This window comes from Anguilla anguilla, chromosome 17 (genome assembly GCF_013347855.1).
Source record: "Anguilla anguilla isolate fAngAng1 chromosome 17, fAngAng1.pri, whole genome shotgun sequence".
NCBI lineage: Eukaryota > Metazoa > Chordata > Actinopteri > Anguilliformes > Anguillidae > Anguilla > Anguilla anguilla.
Window position 1 is genome coordinate 12,248,610 of NC_049217.1, and position 19,314 is coordinate 12,267,923.

A 19,314-nucleotide genomic window follows, 5' to 3' on the forward strand; every position below is an offset into this window, starting at 1 on the left:
GTGGAATACTTGCAAAAGTAAATGAAAATGTCCAATAATGTGCGTATGGATGTTTTTTCTGCACATAGTATTGTTAATCAAGAAAACGCATTACCAGTAATTTCCAATAACGTGAGACCAGCCATATTCTCAGATTATGAAGCATCGGACTTTATTTATGAAAAAAGATTGCACAAACAGTGACTTTGAATTTAATTTTGTTATGATACATTTGAATAACATACCTTGTGCAATTATAGGCCTACTTACTTTCATAATGGGCGTGAAGGATTGATTCAATTGCAAGAGTTGTCACTTGTCGCTTAAATTGAATAAACATCGCAAATCCCGAATAAACAGTCTATGGGTAAAGCGATTTAATAGGAGGCAACACTGCGACCCACGTGCTCGTTCTTGAGCGCTATGACGTCTAATGTCAGCGACAAGCAATGTGCTTCATGGAAACGCACGCTGGAGGTGTAGACTGGTGTTGATGAACTGCTCAGAGTTGATCTAAAGTTTTCCGTCTGTGTAGGAATAAATAAAATAAACTTTTTCTGAAGAGGGAACACGTGTTGTGTGCATGACAATGGCTAGCAACACGCTACAATTCAAAACCAAGTAAGGGTCCGACCGAAAGTATGTCATCTGGCTAACTAGTTCATTTTCATGCTAGTCTGCATGCTTGTTGAATTGTTAGACCCTCAGTTTAACGGTGGATGTTCTCTCTTGCAGCTATGCAGTATCCAGTAAAATCGAACCGTTTTACAAGGGAGGAAAAGTACAGGTGAGGCGTTTACCACTAATCGCCAGTTAGGTGTCTAGTATTAGCTATGATAGATGCTAGCTACCTGGTTTCTGTATTAAATGCCTGTAATGTATTACCTATGGTAAATTCGAACTGTTTAGTTGTCTATATTAACTCTGACAGCTCGCTTACTAATTGGCGTTTGTTCGCTTTGATAGTCTGCTATTGCTGTCGGGGCTCCCGTAGGTTAATGGCAGGTAATGTGATAAAAGGGGGAGGGGGGGGGGGAGGAAGGAATCTCAGGTATTGGTTCTTATGAGTAATGTGCGTGTTCGTTATACTTTTGCTTATGTTTACTTTGTTGCAGATTAACAAAGACGAGAAATACATTTTGTGCACGTGTGGGACACGGGTGAACATTTTGGAGATTGCAACGGGTCAGCTCACTCGTAGTATTGAGCAGGTGTGTGATTTCTTTTCAATGCGTCTTTACATATATTGACACGGGATATTCCATCGTTTGGAAGACCATGTGTAAAAAAAAATCCTGTATCTTCCTGTTTACAGGATGACCAAGAGGACATCACGTCATTCGCCCTCAGTCCTGATGACGAGGTAAAGTGCTTGAGAGAGTATACCTGAAAATGAGGTTAAGTGATGCCAAGTGCTGCTCTGATTGATTTCATTTTGAGAAATACCAATAAATTGTGCTCTTAAAAGTAATAGCATTCAATCTTAGTCGTATTCTAATGTTTATATCGGGGAGTGTAGTGTAATTTTGTTTCCACTTATTACCCTGGCTAAATGAGCTAATTGGTTGTATAAACCAACACTGTTTCACTCACAGATCTTGTAAATTAGATAATGGTAAAATGTTTCATATGGGGACACAAGAACAGCCCTTGGCTGTCATTCATGCATTTACCATGTATGTAGCTAAAATGTCAGCTGGTAAGTGATAGGGATAATTAGGTCATTGAGGCCTGGAGTTGCCATGTATGTAAACCAGAAACAGATATGGCCCTTGTTTCCCACCTCTGGTGTAGTGGCATTTGACAGATGCATGGTGTGTCAGCACAGAAACCTTTCCTGTGCTTTTTTACCCCTGTAGTACCATAGGTTGTCTGAGTTTTTTTGTGTGTGTCCTCAGTTCCTGGTGACAGCCAGCCGTGCACTGGTGCTCAAACAGTGGGACTGGAGGGACGGCGTCTGCACTCGAAGCTGGAGGGCCATCCACAACACCCCTGTGGCCAGCATGACCTTTGACCCCAGCTCCACCCTGCTGGCCACAGGTAGAGAGGGGGCACCTCATTGCTCCTCCACTTTATGTATGAGTGTGAGAGAAAGAAAGAGAGTGAGTGAGAGAGTGCATGAATGGCTGTTTGGGTGTGTTACATATTCATTGGTGTGTTCTGCATGCCTGTGTGTTATGCATGTAGGTGCATGTTCATGTATGTAGTACTATGTACATCAGTAATAGTAACTCCTGTGTGTTTGCAGGAGGATGTGATGGTACCATTAAGCTGTGGGACGTTCTGAAACAGTACTGCACACACAACCTGAAAGGATCCGCTGGGGTGGTGCAGTAAGTTTGATTCATACCTGTTGGTATTTAAAAAAAAAAAAAATTTGCAAGGCCCAAATTGATTTGTTAGCTGATTGATTAGCATATTGATTGGTTGATTGGTTGTTGCCGTGCGCAGCCTGGTGCAGTTCCACCCGGACAGCAGTGTGCTGCAGCTGTTCTCCTCCTCCCTGGACTGCGGGATCCGCGTGTGGGACCTGCGCTCCAGCCTGTGCGTGTGTGTCCTGGAGAGCCACTACAGCGCCGTCACCTCCCTGGCCTTCACGCCTGACGGGAGCACCATGGTCAGGTAAGCCCCCCCCCCCACCCCCCCCCCCCCCCCCCCCCCCCCCCCCCCCCCCCCCCCCCCCCACACACACCTGACGCAGCCATAATGACACACTGCTGGAAGGATAAAAATATAGGCAAGTTTTTTATGAAACCGTGTTAGTAATGGCAGTCTGTCTGTCTTTTCTCCACTTTGCTGCCCCGCCCAGTCTCCTCCCTTGCTCGCTCTGATTAGTTTTGGGTGTCTTGTGTCACAGCTCGGGGCGAGACAAGATCTGCACAGTGTGGGACCTGAAGAGCCGGGAGGTGGTGAGGACAGTGCCTGTGTATGAGGTGAGAACCCCTCTCCACTTCTTCCTTCATTTCTTTCTCTCTCTAATCAAACATGCTTATATGCATTACCCTTGAATCCATATGACTCACCAGTCAATTAGTGCAGTGCATTATGGGAAAGTGAGTGTTTCCTTTGCTCTGCTCTCTGCTGTGTTCTCATTGACTGAAGGGGAGGTCTGGTAGTTGATAGTGAATGTGTGTGGCTGGTACTATGTGACTGGCGTGTGTGTGTATGCTCCTGAGCCACTCAGTGGTGGGTTCTCAGTAGTATGTCTGTGGCCTCTCTGCAGGCTGTGGAGGCCGTAGTCCTGCTTCCTGAGGAGGGAGATTTCTCTCAGCTCGGCGTCAGAGCCAAAGGACTTCACTTTATCACTGCTGGGAGCAAGGGTAAGCACAGGGAGAACCTCCGACAGGGGGCAGACACACACACACACACACATGTACACAGACATAGACACAGACACACACACACATGCACAGACACGGACACACACACACACTCAAACAAACATCAGCTCATACCTATGTTTCAGCCAAAATCAAGTCCTCTGGTTAGGAGCAGGTGTGACTTAAAATCAGGGACTGATGTAATTAGCTGCCTGCCTTGTTCTCCGATGAGACAGAATCATTGTAGAACAGTGTTGTGATTGAAGCAGAGTTTGTGGCAAGAAAGCAGTTAGAAAGATACTGCCTGTTTCTGTAATTCACAAGATAAGATAAGATAATTCATTCATGATGGCCTTGCTGTTTTTAGTTGATCGCAGTGACGGCATTCTACCACTAGAGGTCATGACATTACCTTGAAAGAATTTAGCAGACGCTCTCATCCAGAACAACGTACAGGTCCAAATTGCAGTGCCTGAGCTGTGTGCTTAACATGCCTTTGGCCGTGTTAAGCACAACGTTAAGCAGTGACTTTCTTCCCTCTTAGGTGTGCTGCGGTTGTGGGAAGCCGGCTCCGCCCGCTGCGTTTTCTCGCAGACCCCCCAGGTGAGCACACCGCCCCCTAGTGGCGAGGAGGCCGGTCCTGAGGAGGAGTGGAGCCAGCGCAGCCTGACTTACTGCATCCACCTGCCCAGCTCCGCCCGCCTGGCCATCGTCACCGCCGAGCACAACATCCTGCTGTACCAGCTCCCTGCGCTCGCCCTGCAGCAGCAGGTGAGAGAGGCCCTGGGGTTCAGGGGCTGGGGGGGTTGTCTAAACTGGGGTGATTCCCAAGCTGCAAAAAGTATTAAATTAATTTCATAAATGCCGGACAGCAGAACTTTGAGTGTATTTGTACTCTTGGAGTACTGCTTCACATAATTGCTGCTTTTCATAATTTTTAACTTTGATAACCTTTTGAACTTTGTTTTAAGAAAAGCCACCTTTTGCTTGACTTTAATTGTTAGCTGTTGTCATGGTGAATGCACACACAAGCACACACACAAAAGCTGCTTACTTGGTCCCGGTCAGTGTTGGGTTCAACAGAAGGCCACGCATTTTCAGCCCAGGGCTAGGTCTGTTTGAATTGTGCAAACGGTACACGTGTTGTTTTCTTTACTGAAATACTGTTCTGTCATCCCCACCCCCCGCTGATTTTGGATAGTTTGTCGGGTACAACGACGAGGTGCTGGACGTGAAGTTCCTGGGCAAGGGGGACAGCCACATCGTCGTGGCAACGAACAGCCCCCAGCTGAAGGTGTTTGAACTGGCCTCGCGCAGCTGCCAGATCCTGTACGGACACACAGGTCAGTTACACCAGCAGGGGGCAGCACCTACTGCCCGTACAACCTTGGACACACACCCAAGACAGCAGCTTGCTACTGTGGGTACTGCTCTAATCGGGGTGGGTCAGTTTTACAGAGGTCAAGTTGGACTGTGCCATGCATTTAAATACATTTGAAAACTTCATTTTGATGAATATCTGCACTTAGGAATATGAGGCAAGGTAGCATATGGTAGCAGAATCTTTTTACTCTCTGAGCTGTTGTGTGTAAAGTTCACTTTCTCCTGTTTAAGATACGGTGCTGGCGCTGGACATCTTCAGGAAAGGGTCGATGTTTGCCAGCTGTTCCAAGGTGAGAGACATCCTGCTGGCGCCTCTCGACGTAATGGCTTGTGGGTTAAGACATTTCTTAAGAATTATTCTTATTTTGTGTACGTCATTTTGCAAATGCTCAAAGTAGCACACGTGGTAACTTTATAAAACATCGGCATTGCATATTTCTCCCTGCTTATAGCAGCTGTTGAAGTTACAAGAAACATTTAACCAGGAGATTCTGACACAGACTCTCACGCACACACACACACATGCACGCACGCACGCACGCACGCACGCACACACACACATAAATAAACAGAGCACATACTTGCGCACACACACACACACACATTCTACATTTGAATGTTCTCCCATCTTGCCCCCGGCCCCAGGATAACACGGTCAGAGTGTGGCGGATGGACACGCTCAGCGGGGAGGTGCGGTGCGTGGCGCAGGGATCCGGGCACGCCAACGCAGTGGGGTCCATCTCCTGCTCCAGGTAAAGGGTCACGGCAAAGGTCACGCACTCATTCAGACAGCGCCCGATTCGGTCAGGCTAAAACCTGCGAGGTCACGCAAGAAAGCCCACAGCAATGAGTCAGTTTGGGATTCATTTGTTTCTAGAAAAATACGGATATATCAACTGTGTTATTTTCCCAGGAAATTCTAAACAATAGAAACCTCGTACTACTAAAATGAAATGATTTGTTTTCTTGTCACTTTTATCTTCTGGCATTCCACACCCATAATGTAAACTTGGAGCAATGACCATTGCTATACTTTTGAGAAAGAAACATAAATCATTGACCAATTTAGGGACACAGTTTCCCTTTTCACTCCACTTTTGGCCTACCCACCACTGCATTCGAGACCTACAGTTAGACTACATTTCCCCCGGAATTACCCTGCTGTTTTCATGGAAGGAGAGGTGATCAGTACAGAGCAGGTAGTAAGTGGGGGGTGATTTTAACAGTGTTTGAAACCTCTCTCTGTGTTTGGGGGAGTAAGAGTGGGAGTGATTTTAACAGTGTTTGAAACCTCTCTCTGTGTTTGGGGGGGTAAGAGTGGGGGTGATTTTAACAGTGTTTGAAACCTCTCTCTGTGTTTGGGGGAGTAAGAGTGGGAGTGATTCTAACGGTGTTTGAAACCCCCCTCCGCAGGTTGAAGGAGAGTTTCGTGGTGTCCGGCAGCCTGGACTGCACCGTCAAGGTGTGGGACGTCCCAGAGCAGCAGGAGGGGGCGGAAGAAGCAGAATTACAGACGCTGTCTGTGCGGACCACGGAGAAAGCACACGACAAGGTGCGTCAACTGCCACACACACTCTCACACACACACACACACCAGCGCACACAAGCACGCACACACACTGCCATATACATACAGCATGCTTGCACGTACGCGGAGCATGCTTTGTTGCGTACGCGTATGTAGCTTAGCGACTCGCCCGCTATCTTTTGGTAGGGCAAAGGGAAAGTGTGACTCATTACTCAGGAAGTGGAAATCGCATTGAGAGGGATTCCTACTTGCCATTCCTTTGTGCGTTCATTTACAAGCACACGTCGAAGAAACGACGGCCTCTCTGTGCTGTATTTTTAGTTTCATTAGCATATGGTATGCTTCCAGGGAAATTTGTCTTCAGTTTCACAACTTGCGTTGCACACAAACCAGTGCTTCTGTATCTTTTGCTTTGGGATGACCAGAAATTGCACAATTTCTGAGATTTCTGGTGGACTCATTAATCTAGGCATGCTTTAATTTTCTCACATGGTTGAACAGTACTGGGATAATAAGACACATAGGGAATACACTGTCCCATGCACCAAGGCCATCTCTAACCCCCTTGCCCCGCCCGTCGCCCCGTCCCATCTCTAACGCAGGACGTGAACGGCGTGGCGGTGTCCCCGAACGATAAGCTGCTGGCGTCGGGGTCTCAGGACCGCACGGTCAAGGTGTGGTCGCTGGCGGACCTGGCGCTGCTGGGGGTGTGCCGGGGCCACCGCCGCGGCGTTTGGAGCGTCCAGTTCTCCCCCATGGACCAGGTCCTGGCCAGCGCCTCGGCCGACGGCTCCGTCAAGCTCTGGGGCCTGCAGGACTTCAGCTGCCTCAAGGTACCCCCTCTCTGTCCCCTGTGTGCTCCAGAACCATACATAACCCCGCTCTGTACCCCAAAACCATACATAACCCTGCTCTGTACCCCCACCTAATCCTTTCTCTGTGCCCTGTGTGCTCCGGAACCATACATAACCCCACTCTGTACCCTAAAACCATACATAACCCCGCTCTGTACCCCAAAACCATACATAACCCTGCTCTGTACCCCAAAACCATACATAACCCCGCTCTGTACCCCAAAACCATACATAACCCCACTCTGTACCCCCACCTAATCCTTTCTCTGTGCCCTGTGTGCTCCGGAACCATACATAACCCCACTCTGTACCCTAAAACCATACATAACCCCACTCTATACCCCAAAACCATACATAACCCCACTCTGTACCCCCACCTAATCCCCTCTCTGTGCCTCCAAACACCCACATAATCCCTGTTTACGAAAACTAAAGGAAAATGAACGAGATCAATGAAAAAATCTGTTTATTAATTAAAATAAAAACTAAAACTAAGCTTGCATGAAAAACAAAAACTGAAATTAAAATATTGCCTTTAAAGCAAAATCGAGATAGCATTTAAATTAAAGCAAAGTTTCATTTTTATTTCTGTTTAGAAGCAGAAACTCCTCGCCATAATTGTAGAACACCTTTCCCCTGTGGTAGCGGTTGATCAGAACTAGATAACAATGTGCAGATTATTTTGGTTTGAGCTAAAGTACCTCTGGGCATGTTTTTGTTCTTGGCATGATTTTGCGAAAAGAATAACACTTATTATCGCAGAGACAACCACAAGCTCTTATGGTGGTTGTAAAATAGAAAGTAGCCTTTGGGCAACTTTGAATACAATAGTATTACTTTAAAAAAGCAGGTTCCCAGTACAAGCAAAATTTATGGCATCAAGCCAAAAGGAAAGAATTCACCAAATTGGGAAAACTCACCTCAGCAGCTCACACAAAGAAATCTTCAAGGAAGTTCAAGAAATTACTGTGTAAAAAAAAAAAAACAAGCCAACTCAACGGAGCGTGCAAACTTAACCGTCAATTAAGCTGTCGAAATGGCAAGACAGACAGCTCCCCGGATGTATTTAAAATAATTTTAGTTTGGTTTCAATAAAATCCATTCGCGTTAAAAGTGTTGAGAACGTCATGCAATCTAGCACGTCTGACGAGATGGAGGCGAAGTAGGACGACGTCTCATGAGCGCTCTTCTCTTTATTGTTATGTTGTGCGCTGTAGCCATTCCTGCCACAATCGTATATGACGGAAAAACTCCTGGACATCAGATTCAGCGTGTCGAACAGGGATGCCAGTCCTGCTGCAGTCTACTCACAGCGCTATATCCCTCCTGAGTCTCCTCCATGCCTGGCCGACACCCTCAGGCTAGGAAGTGGGGGAAATGCAGCGAAGTGCTGGTGAGGCTGAGGAAGCATTCTCTTGGCCAACATGCAGTCCGAGGACAATAAAATGGATGAATTGCCCTGCCACATTGCTGCCTAGTGGGAAGTTAGAGACTGTAATGTGCTTTGCTCCACCGAGTTGAAGCTCGACATACCCGAAGCAGTGGTGCTGCCGCTGGGTTGTACTGCCTGGACAGGACGTTTAGAACAACCGACAAGGGAAAAAGTGCCTGATGCCTCAGTATGAACACCTTGCATTTTGGTGCATTGATGTGACCACCATCTATAAATCTTGTTGTGCCGATCTCAGCAATTCTGTGTGCGGCTGGATTCTGGACTTTCTTACCTTTAGTGCACAGTGTGGTAAAATAGGCAGTGTAGTCTCATCCACAATCGCTCAAAACACTGGTTCGCCTCAGGGCTTTGTTTTAAGTCCATAATTGTTCACTCTTCACCCATGTCTGTGCTGACGTACATAGTAGTATAAGAGTGTTTTCAAGGTCACGGATGATGCTAATGCTAATTGGACTCATTAAAAACAGTGATGAGTCAGCTTACGGGAATGAAGTAAGACATCTGGTGGAGTGGTGTGATTGAAGCAACTTGGACCTGAGTGAAAATAGAATGGAAGAACCCGTAGTGGATTTTAGGAGGAACGCCTCAGGCCATGCTCCCATTACAATAAATGGAGCGGATGTAGAGGCTGCGGAGGACGTCAGAGCTATGTGAATTTCCAGCACGCTCACATGGACCTGGAACACCGACACCATCATAACCAAAGCTCAGCAGGGACTCGGGCGACTGCACAAGAAGGAAAAGGACGCATGGGGTTCACAAAGCTTGCATATGTAGCCTACTGTACTCCCTCTGAATTTACAAGCAAGCTTGTTTGCTTTGTTAGTGGCAATTACTTTGTCAGTTTAGATTATGGAGGTTGGATAAGTTGTTTGAGAAGGGGCTTGACAAAGAGGCTATTGCGGCCTCTAGCTGGTGGAAGACTGAAGTACAATTCGAGAAAACAAGGGGAGACAAACTATGAGATATGAGTGGACTAGTGTGTGTACAGGGGGGAATAGCTTGTGAGTAGGCATTTCATTGTTTTTTAAGGCCATGTGGTCTTGGAAGATGTGGCATATAAACAAACTTTTTTGTTTATATGCCACAAAAAAATGTTTTTACATGGGTAGAGAATATCGTAAGTGTTGATAAGGGTGGGATGGTGCAGACCAGGGCAGGATTTTTTCCTAAAATAAAATTAAACCTAAGACTAATAATAATGATACTAAAACTAAAAAGAAATGGGTGTTCAAAAACTGAAACTAAAATAAAAAATTGCCGCCAACTCATAAAACTTAAACTGAAACCAAACTTAAATGGAAAGGAAAACTATATGTAGAATAGGAATAAAAACTGATTCAAACTTCAAAACTAAAATCACCTGGTCTGTATGCCCGTACCCCTATATAACATACATAACTCCTCTTTACCCCGTACACCCATATAACCCCTCAGTGCCCCATACCGCTATTACCCCTCATCATTTTTCTGTACCCCTCTGGATGTCACTGTCAATCTATGGGGCATTTAGGACTTTTGCTGCTTCAGGGAACCACCCCCCCTCCCCCAACACACACACACACAGCTCTTCACCCCTCTGTGTGACTTCACTTATGTCAATGATTAATGTCCTATTTATATCGTATTTAATCCAGCGTTTTTTTTTGGTTCAATTCTGTTTCATTTCCACACCCTTAAACCCATGAACAATGCCTCACCCCACCCGGAGATCTTTTTTTAGAATAAGCATTCGCGGATTGCAAAATTTTGCACTTTTCATTAACTTTCATTAACTGAAGGCCAGTTTTTTCCGCCTCATTTTTCCCCTCATTCCCTCATTCATCTTCACAGACGTTTGAAGGACACGACGCGTCTGTGCTCAAAGTCGTCTTTGTGAGCCGCGGGAGTCAGCTGCTGACAAGGTACTGTTTTTCTTTCTTTTCATTTTTGCTCTTCTTCCTCCTTCCGTTTCGCATTCAGTCATCCACACTGCCATTGTTCTTCCCGGCCTGAGCAACATCTGACTCACTGCACAGGCATCTTCATTGCCTTTGCGTTGTGACACACGAACAGTGTACAATAGGTGTTAATAACACAAAATATTCCAGAACATTCCTACAGAAGATTGTTTAAGGTGGAGAGCATAGCCTGGTTATTTATGATAACGGGCCATGTTTAGAGCAAAGCCATGCCACTAGCTAACCTGCGAAAGGCACAGCTTCACTGTTAGAACTGCATGGCCTACAGGGACGATGGACTCAGATTCAAGCCAGAAAGTGGTTTTACTCGGTTGTAAGAGGATTTTCCTGTTCTGTCCCCCAGCGGTTCAGACGGTCTGGTCAAGTTGTGGACCATAAAGACCAACGAGTGTGTGAAGACTCTGGACGCCCACCAGGACAAGGTGTGGGGCCTGCACGCCAGCCGCAAGGACGACCTGGCGGTGACGGGGTCTGCCGACTCCAGCATCATGCTCTGGCAGGTCAGGACTATGTACAACCACTAATCCCCCTAATCCCCACCCCCTAAACCGTACACTCTGTCTCCCCTCCACATTACCCCCGCTGTCAGGGTGTAACATGGCCTGCCCGTGGGTAACCCCTCATCCTTAAATTCAGCTCCAAAACCCTACCCCTAACCCCTCAGCCCTAGTCATTGACCCTGTAATCCCTAAACTCAGCTGTTAACCCTAACTCTCAACTGTAAACCCTAGCTCCCCACCCCGAATTTGCCACCCCAGTTCTCAATGTGGCACCATTCCTTCGATCCTGGAAAGGAGGACTGTTGTTTCTGCTATACCTACTGCTGCACCGTGGTATGTAACGAGTTAGAGATTTGCCTGAGGTGGGATTTTGAACCCGGGCCTCATACCTGCCCTAAGACCGACGCGTTAGCGGTCAGCTGAGGACGAAATCGCCCTTAGCATAGGGCAACGTTACTTCGCACGCGAGGGTTGCTTCACCAGAGAGTGTTGTCACGGTGACCTGCGAAGGCCTTGGCTTACAGCACCTCACTGTGCTCAGCTAGCCGAGCTACACGCGCTACGGAAACACGGCCTTACATGCGGGCAGGGGATCAGATAAGAGCGGTTATCTCTGCCAGCTGTCCGGACGAGCAGGAGGATAAAATGGTGCTGTCTGTAAATGGAATGGGATTCCAGCGCAGGCCAGGTGTCCGTTTCCAACGCGTAGCCTTCCCTGCGTTTCACTGTCCCGTAGCCCCGCCCCGCCCGCTATGCACGCGCCAGGCGTTTCCTGCCGGGTAGTAAGCGTGCGTGTGTGTGGTATGTGTGTGTGTGTGTGGGTGTGTGTGATTGTGTGTGTGTGTGCATGTGTGAGTGTGTGTGTGTGTGTGTGTGCATGTGTGTGTGTGTGTGTGTGTGGGTATGTGTGCATGTGTGAGTGTGTGTGTGTGTGGGTGCACGTGTGCGTGTGGGTGTGTGTGATTGTGGTGTGGTGTGGTGTGGTGTGTGTGTGTGTGTGTGTGTGTGTGTGTGTGTGTGTGGATGTGTGTGCATGTGTGAGTGAGTGAGTGAGTGAGTGAGTGTGTGTGTGTGTGTGTGGGTGTGTGTGCATGTGTGAGTGAGTGTGTGTGTGTGTGTGTGTGTGGGTATGTGTGCATGTGTGAGTGTGTGTGTGTGTGGGTGCACGTGTGCGTGTGGGTGTGTGTGATTGTGGTGTGGTGTGGTGTGTGTGTGTGTGTGTGTGTGTGTGTGTGTGTGCGTGCGTGCATGCATTCTTGGTTGCCAAACCAGTGCATCACCGTAGCAATCTCCACATGCTCCAGTTTACCGATGTAATCATTGCACCCTCTTTATTACCACACGCACTGATAAGGTGTGTTCTTTGCATAATTCTTGTGCCTTTCTGTAAGTATGTGGTTTGGTGTCCCTCCCCAGAAGATGAACACACCCTAAACCATAATTACCATCCTGCTTTTGTCAAAAGAGGTACAGGAATTAAATTGTTATAATGTTATATAATGTTATATAATTGTTATATAAATGCATATTTTTTGCATTATACACAGGAAATATTAAAGTTTTCCTTCTTTATGTTGATGTCTGTGCTCATCTGCTTCTTCTTTGAATGTGGCAACTTGGTTAGTTTGCTTTTGTGCTTCAATGTAAAATGGCGCTATCCCCACTGGCATCAGCAAACAAGGCCAGTGAAATATCTGTTATTGGTGTCGGACCCGGAGCTGTGTCACGCACCCCTAGTTTCACGGTTATGTATTAGCGACGTACGCTTTTCACGCTACCATCAGATTGCGACTACCGATTTGACGTCAGCTCTTTAACCTTTTTACGTGCGCTTATGTAAGTCGCTCTGCAAAAAAAAAAAAAAAAACGTCTGATGAATGCGTCTGTCATACGACGGCCTTCTCCTTTCTGTTTGCGTGTAAACGGCGACAGAAACGTACTCGTCTGTCAGCGTGACCTTCAGCGGCGGTCGGGTTCGTCCTTTCATTCTGGCTGTCGAGTAAGCCCCCCTCAAGTTGCACAACTTTGCCGTGATTGTTTTCAGACGGCCGACGCGCGTTGTGCGGATCAGAACGGCTTTCAGAAGGTGTGAAAAGGCAGCGTTTGGTCAGAGAACACGCACGCGGTGACGCGTGTTCGTACGCACTGGTGACCGCAGAGACAATGCGCCCTAGCGTCTGCCTGTGCGTGACGATGTCTTGTCACAATAGCTCCTGTCGGGCTGGCTCACCCCTTCGACCTGTTCCCCCCCGAGCTGAATTAGTGCGTATGTGTCTTGTTAAACGCACCGCACGCCTTTTGGCTGTACACTTTGTGACAGATCTGCCTTTCCGTGGCTGGTGGTCTGTCTCATCGTTCCTGTTCTCTGTAAGGAAGTTGGTCTGATCCGTTCCATATGTCGGAATGACACGCGACGCTCCCTTTGATTTCACGCTCTGTTCTGTTGCACACGCTTGCGGGCAGTAGTGAGGTTTTTGCACAACTCTAGGGATTCGGTGTTGCAGTGTTTGGTATTAAATGTGTTTTTATCCTGTGGTGATGTGGCTGTAGGAGCATGTGATCTGTATCACTCGTTTGACCTGTTTGCTGGATTGATATGCTTGATTGACCTGGACGCACAATCGCTATGCTTGCCTGTTTGACCTGTTTGCACATTTTTTATTATTATTTTTTTCTCTTTCTCTTTCAGGACGTCTCTGAGATTGAACTAGCAGAAGAGCAGGCCCAACAGGAGGATCAGATTCTGAAGTGAGTCTGCACTGGAAATGCTGCTTTCAATGTAGTTCACGTTATCGCAACAGTTGCTATGTCAATACAAGAAGTACCATGTAGGCCAGGTACCCTTTAGGGAAGGCCTCCTGTACACCTGGTGCCCTGTAGGCCAGGTGCCCTATAGATCCAGCTTCCTGTACACCTGGTGCCCTGTAGGCCAGGTACCCTATAGCAATGGTCTACTGTACACCTGGTGCCCCGTAGGCCAGGTACCCTATAGGGAACGTCTGCTGTACACCTGGTGCCCCATAGGCCAGGTAGCCTACCCTATAGGGACGGTCTCCTGTACACCTGGTGTCGTGTAGGCCATGTACCCTATTAGGACGGTCTCCTGTACACCTGGTGTCCTGTAGGCCATGTACCCTATTAGGACGGTCTCCTGTACACCTGGTGTCCTGTAGGCCATGTACCCTATTAGGACGGTCTCCTGTACACCTGGTGTCCTGTAGGCCAGTTGCCCTGTAAGCAGTGGTATTGCTGGATGTTTTGCAGGCAGCAGGAGCTGTCCAACCTCCTGCAGGAGAAGAAGTTCCTGAAGGCCCTGGGCCTGGCCATATCTCTGGACCAGCCGCACACCGCGCTGCGGGTCATTAAAGGTACCGGCAGAGCGTAGGCTACGGGGCTGCCATCTGGCTCCTCCTGGTGCAATGTCTCAGCCCTTCCTCGCACTCCCGTCTTTATTTCTATGGCTGTGTCTCTCACTGCAAACTGTCTGGTTTTGCCCACCCATTTTGAATCACAAAATGGCCGAACGTGTTTAAAAGCCGATGTGACCTCCCCCCTCCCCCCTCCCCTGCAGAGATCCGGCGGGGGCGGGACGGCGAGCAGCAGCTGGAGAACACGCTGCTGAGGCTGAGACGCGACCAAAAAGGTGAGAGAGCCGCTCCTCCCTCACCGGGAGGCTGCAGGTTCAGGACCCGGGCCTGGAGCCTCCTGCTCATCTGTGTGAGGGAGGGGGAGGGAAAGATGTGTCGGAGAGGGTAGGGAGAGAATACACACTGCTGTGACTGAGACTGTATTTGTGTGTGCGTGTGTGTGCGCGTGTCCGTCTGTCTGTGTGTCCGTGGTGTGTGTGTGTGTGTATCTGTCTGTTTCTCTGGCAGAGTCGGTGCTGCGGTACTGCGCGGTGTGGAACACGAACGCGCGGAGCTGTCTGGACGCGCAGGCGGTGGTGCAGGTGCTGCTGAGGCACCACCCGCCCGAGGAGCTGCTGCAGTACCAGGGGGCCCGGAACATTCTGGAGGCCCTCGTACCTTACACAGGTTTGTGTGTGTGTGTGCGTGTGCACCTGCACAATGTGTAAGCGTTGCTTTTTGTGCCCCAGAATAACTGCTTTGAGGTTCTTGTAAACAGATTGATTAATCAGTCTTTTTACACTAGAACCTTTTTGTGCCCCTGAATAACTGCTTTGAGGTTCTTGTGGCTGATTACAGGCTGACTAATCAGTTGTACACTCACTGTGAAAACTGTGACCTGACCGTTTGACCTTGGATAGAAACAGAAGCACAAGAAATCCCAGGCATCAGAAAGAAGTCTGGGGTCCTTTATTATGTTTAAGGGCTATACCAGCGCGCTGTACCATGGTGACCGTAATGTGACTCCATTCCTGCAGACAGACACATGCAGAGGATTGGCCGCTTGCTGCAGGCGTCCATGTTCCTGGACTACATGTGGCAGAAGATGCGAGTGACTGGCCACTCAAGGTGAGGCGTGGGCGGGGCTTAAACCACTGGGGAGTTGATACCAGTTCCATAGTTTTTAGGCCAGATTGGATTAGCGTCTGTCGAATGTGGCTTCCGTTGGCTGCCAATCCTATTGAGCGTCACACAGGTCCCACCCATCTGTCATGATGTCATGCTACTCTTATGGAGGGCCCCCCCCATCCTTAATGCAGTTAACTGGGTATCTGGACTTCTTTCCCCCCAATGATGGAGTTGTACTTAATTCGTGTTTGAGGTAGCAAGCTTGGTGTTCAGTGAGGAGAAAAAGATACCTGTAATGCCCTGGTAATCCTTTCCTGTAAAAGGCATCTTTCCGTGAAAACATGAGGCATGCTGGGAAGATAAAGGTAGCCTTACTAGATGCGCTGCTATTGTTGTTCTATCACCCCCGCACCAATCTGCTTGTGAGCTTCCCGCTAACAGGAATTGTTTTGTCAGGTGAATGCCTTTGGTATCAATAGCATCATTACCTGTTGAGCAGATCTCATTTCACATCATTGGCTTCCAAAAGAATGCTTGCTCGGTAAGGCATAAGCATTCTGACATAATCTCTGGGTGAATGACACCTTTGTAAAAACAAATGACCTGCTTCCTTTTTCTCTGATCTCGCCCTATATCATGACCTTGTGGCGGGAATAGTTTTCTTTTTCTGGAAATGCTGCCCATACCGGTGGACAGACCAGTAACTTCCTGGAATGGCTGCAACTGGGAGGGATAGGCTGTGGTGCCGAAGCTCGTTTAAACTGGTAGAACTGGTGTTGAGGAAAGAGTTTAGGCTCCTCAGACACCGGCCTACTCGCTGGTGGGAGGCTCTGTCTGATCTAAACAGGTCAGGGCTGCCAAACTGGTCTTAAAGTCCCCAAATCAATGAGCTGTTCTTCTCTTCTCTCCACTCACTTCATCTGCAGCGTTTAGGGTGAAACTGCCGACCGGGACCGTTTTTGCTGGTTGCCATGTTTATCCGCTATGGAATTTTAGGGGGATAATCTTAGCATGAATAAAATATGTTCAGCAAAGTCACTTGGGTAGGATTCTGACTGGCCTACTACGTGCAACTCTAGTATGATTAAACAGCAGTAGTAAATTGCATACTCTGCACACACAGACACACACACACACACACACACACATGTATTTGTGTGAAAAAATAGGACAAATCCAGAATGTTATGGTAAGTCATGGAATTTGAAACTTTTTTTGAAAAGTAATTTTTAATGTTATTTGACCTAAGAACACTAACTAATGCTAGGTACACCCATCATTTTCATTTTCAGGAGTTCTTAGTTAAGACTCTTATTGCTATTTAGGCAACATTGTTTTTCACAGCTGCCATTTTGTAACTCAAGTCAAAATATTGGATTGGTATAACCTGGGCATGTGCTGCCCCTATGGAATTTAATTTAGGCATTTGGTGGAAATGGATGCATTCATAGAAAGGTCAGCCTAGGAAAACTTTTAAAGCCTGAATCCGATTAGTTGACCAATTCATTCTACTTTCATTGAACTGAAAAAGTTGCTGTGTGTGACTGATTTTTCCTGTGGGGGTACAGCGTGGAGACTCAGGGCGAAAGCATGGACACGTCACCTGTCGCCCCGGCCACGCCCTCGCCCCTCTTCATCATTGACACTTCGCCCAGCCTGGAGGGGGAGAGAGGTAGGCAGGAGGATGAGGAAGGTGGGGAGAAAGAGGAGGAGGAAGAGGACGCCACCGAAGAAAATCAGGAGGATGACGCAGACGTCAGTGTGGCCGGCGGGAAGGCGGGAAAGAACGGAAAAACGGAGCGAGGGAGGGAAGAAACGGAAATGGCGGAGGAGTCCGCCAGCGGGGAGAGCTCGGGCGAGGAAGACGAGGGCGCTGACGCCGGCGCCGGCGATGGGCGGAAGAGGGAAAATGGGATTGGCTGGTCTTCAGAGGCCCTGCCCCTTCAGATGGAACTGATCAGGTGATGCGAAGGGGCGGGGCCAGCGGGAGCATCCTGCAAGAGAGGCGGGACCTGCGCACGAAGCCGACGCCCACACCTGGAGCCGACACCCATGTCCCTGGTTATCTCAGAGACAGCAGATTGACAGCCAGGACAAACAAGCAGCTCAAATCCAGCTGCCACACAATGCCATCAAGCAACAAAGAAAAGCAAAACTGGAACAGAACAGTTGTTTTGTAAGACGTCGCCGACCCTGAAACCGTGCTACAGGGAACGCCTCATGATTGCATGCAGTATGCTTGCAGACTCCGCTTGAATCACTTAGCACGCACCCGATCCTGTCTTAGCCTCACTTGACTGCCGTGTACGTGCAAAATGGCAGGCTAGCGCTGGGTGTGTGTGCGTGTGTGTGTGCGCGTGTGTGTTAGCATGTGTGCGCTCATGTATCCATCTGCAAAGATGCAAAGAGCCGGTTGCATCTTCAGGTGCCTTCCATTGTCCGATTTCGCATCTGATTTGTTAAATGGCTTATCTGGTAGGTTTTGCTTGGGCCAGGCAGTTCCTACCCCCACTCCTGGCTGTGTGGTTGCCTTGTCTGGCCTGTATTTCTGCATTCTGAGACCAGCTTAGATTCCTCCTTTCTCTTTATCTACCTGATTACTTGGCAAAGAGCCCTGAAGATGCAGGACTTGGAGGGTTTGAAAGTTTCATCAGGTGTTGGAAGCCGGACCAAATGTCTGTTTTATACAGGAAGTCCACAACAGGACGTCTGGCAATTATGTTCATTTCACCTACTTCTGAAATTTAGATTTGCCTCCCAATATGAGCATGATCCGACTGTAAGTAATTGTCAGTAATTAACAAAGACATTTTGTACTCCGCAAAAGTTCAAATTATGGACAATTCGTTTTTCCCAAGCTCAAAAACATTTTACTAAAAACATTTTGTGTAAACATTTTCTTGTGAAACAAAATGTGACTTGAATAAATGTTCTTCAAATAAGCAGAACGGTTGACTGGGTTGGCTTCTGTGAGTGTCCGGGGTCAAGGGGAAGTTCAAAGTTTCTTGGCAATGCACCAAAGTAAAAAAGTTGTGACACCCTTCCCATTCTTTTCCAGAAATCCCCAAGCATATCATATCAGCTCCTGGTAGCACAAATTTATGAGATGGTGTTCAAGCGTTTGTAGAATTTCCCGTACAGCACAATGCAATACCACTGACAACACAGATACCACTTTGATGCTTAGTTCTGTCGAACGTGCCACACACTGCAGAAAGTCCAGATGACTGTATTGAAAATTTCCTGCATGTTTATGTCAATATTATTCATCAAACTGTTAAGTGCAAAAAGCCTTTTTCTGATTATGATAGTTTCTTTGTCTCGATAACAAGGTAAAATGTGTTGTGCAACTGCCTAGTTTTTTACATAACGCCTAAGTCTCCTTTCTGTACTGTAAGGGGAAAAACACAATGGTTGATGCCATGCGAGGTGTAAGTGACCTTAGGATGCCTTTTCGACATGTCTGTCCTGTTTGTCTGGCTACTGAGGAACTTCCTGTTTAGGAAGTATCTGCCTTTGGCAGTCCTACTGTACTACACATTTTATATATGTATCTTAGCCCATTACTGTCAGGAATAAAGAGTCTAGTTGAAGTAAAAAAAAAAAATAATGTAAAATAAAATAAAGATTGGGAATTCAAAAAGAAAATGGCTCGGGTTGGCAAATGGAAAAAGACGAGTTTTGTACACAGATGATGTTGCGTTCTGGTTATGTCCATTATGCCGACAGTGCAGTTGATTTTAGTACTGGTTTGCACAGGTAGTGTCTTAAGTGTGAACCACCTTCCTCTGAAGACCAGAGGTGCCGGCCTCCAGTCATGGGGGCTGCTGTGCCTGCCGGTTCATCTCCAGTCCCGGAGGG

The 19,314-nt window shown here is 47.7% G+C and overlaps 1 protein-coding gene across 1 annotated transcript; it reads left to right on the plus strand.

The window, feature by feature from the left end:
- The first annotated feature begins 390 nt into the window (after positions 1-390).
- Positions 391-18,401, plus strand: tbl3 (transducin beta like 3). The gene is made up of 23 exons (XM_035399224.1): positions 391-600; positions 715-766; positions 1,095-1,190; positions 1,295-1,342; positions 1,878-2,019; positions 2,228-2,312; positions 2,431-2,601; positions 2,837-2,912; positions 3,203-3,299; positions 3,844-4,070; positions 4,501-4,642; positions 4,914-4,972; positions 5,328-5,434; positions 6,096-6,234; positions 6,813-7,043; positions 10,351-10,421; positions 10,822-10,978; positions 13,668-13,726; positions 14,243-14,346; positions 14,550-14,621; positions 14,854-15,012; positions 15,363-15,453; positions 17,022-18,401. Exons 1-23 carry the CDS (start codon positions 563-565, stop codon positions 17,416-17,418), a joined length of 2,820 nt encoding a protein of 939 aa, XP_035255115.1. The 5' UTR covers positions 391-562; the 3' UTR covers positions 17,419-18,401.
- Positions 18,402-19,314: the final 913 nt, after the last annotated feature.

Excerpts from the sequence above, each read along its gene's own strand:
- tbl3 (XM_035399224.1), top strand. The coding sequence starts at position 563 with ATGACAATGGCTAGCAACACGCTACAATTCAAAACCAA. Across the intron at positions 4,973-5,327 it reads TGTTTGCCAGCTGTTCCAAG|GATAACACGGTCAGAGTGTG; the intron begins GTGAGAGACATC and ends CCCCGGCCCCAG. Across the intron at positions 6,235-6,812 it reads CGGAGAAAGCACACGACAAG|GACGTGAACGGCGTGGCGGT; the intron begins GTGCGTCAACTG and ends TCTCTAACGCAG.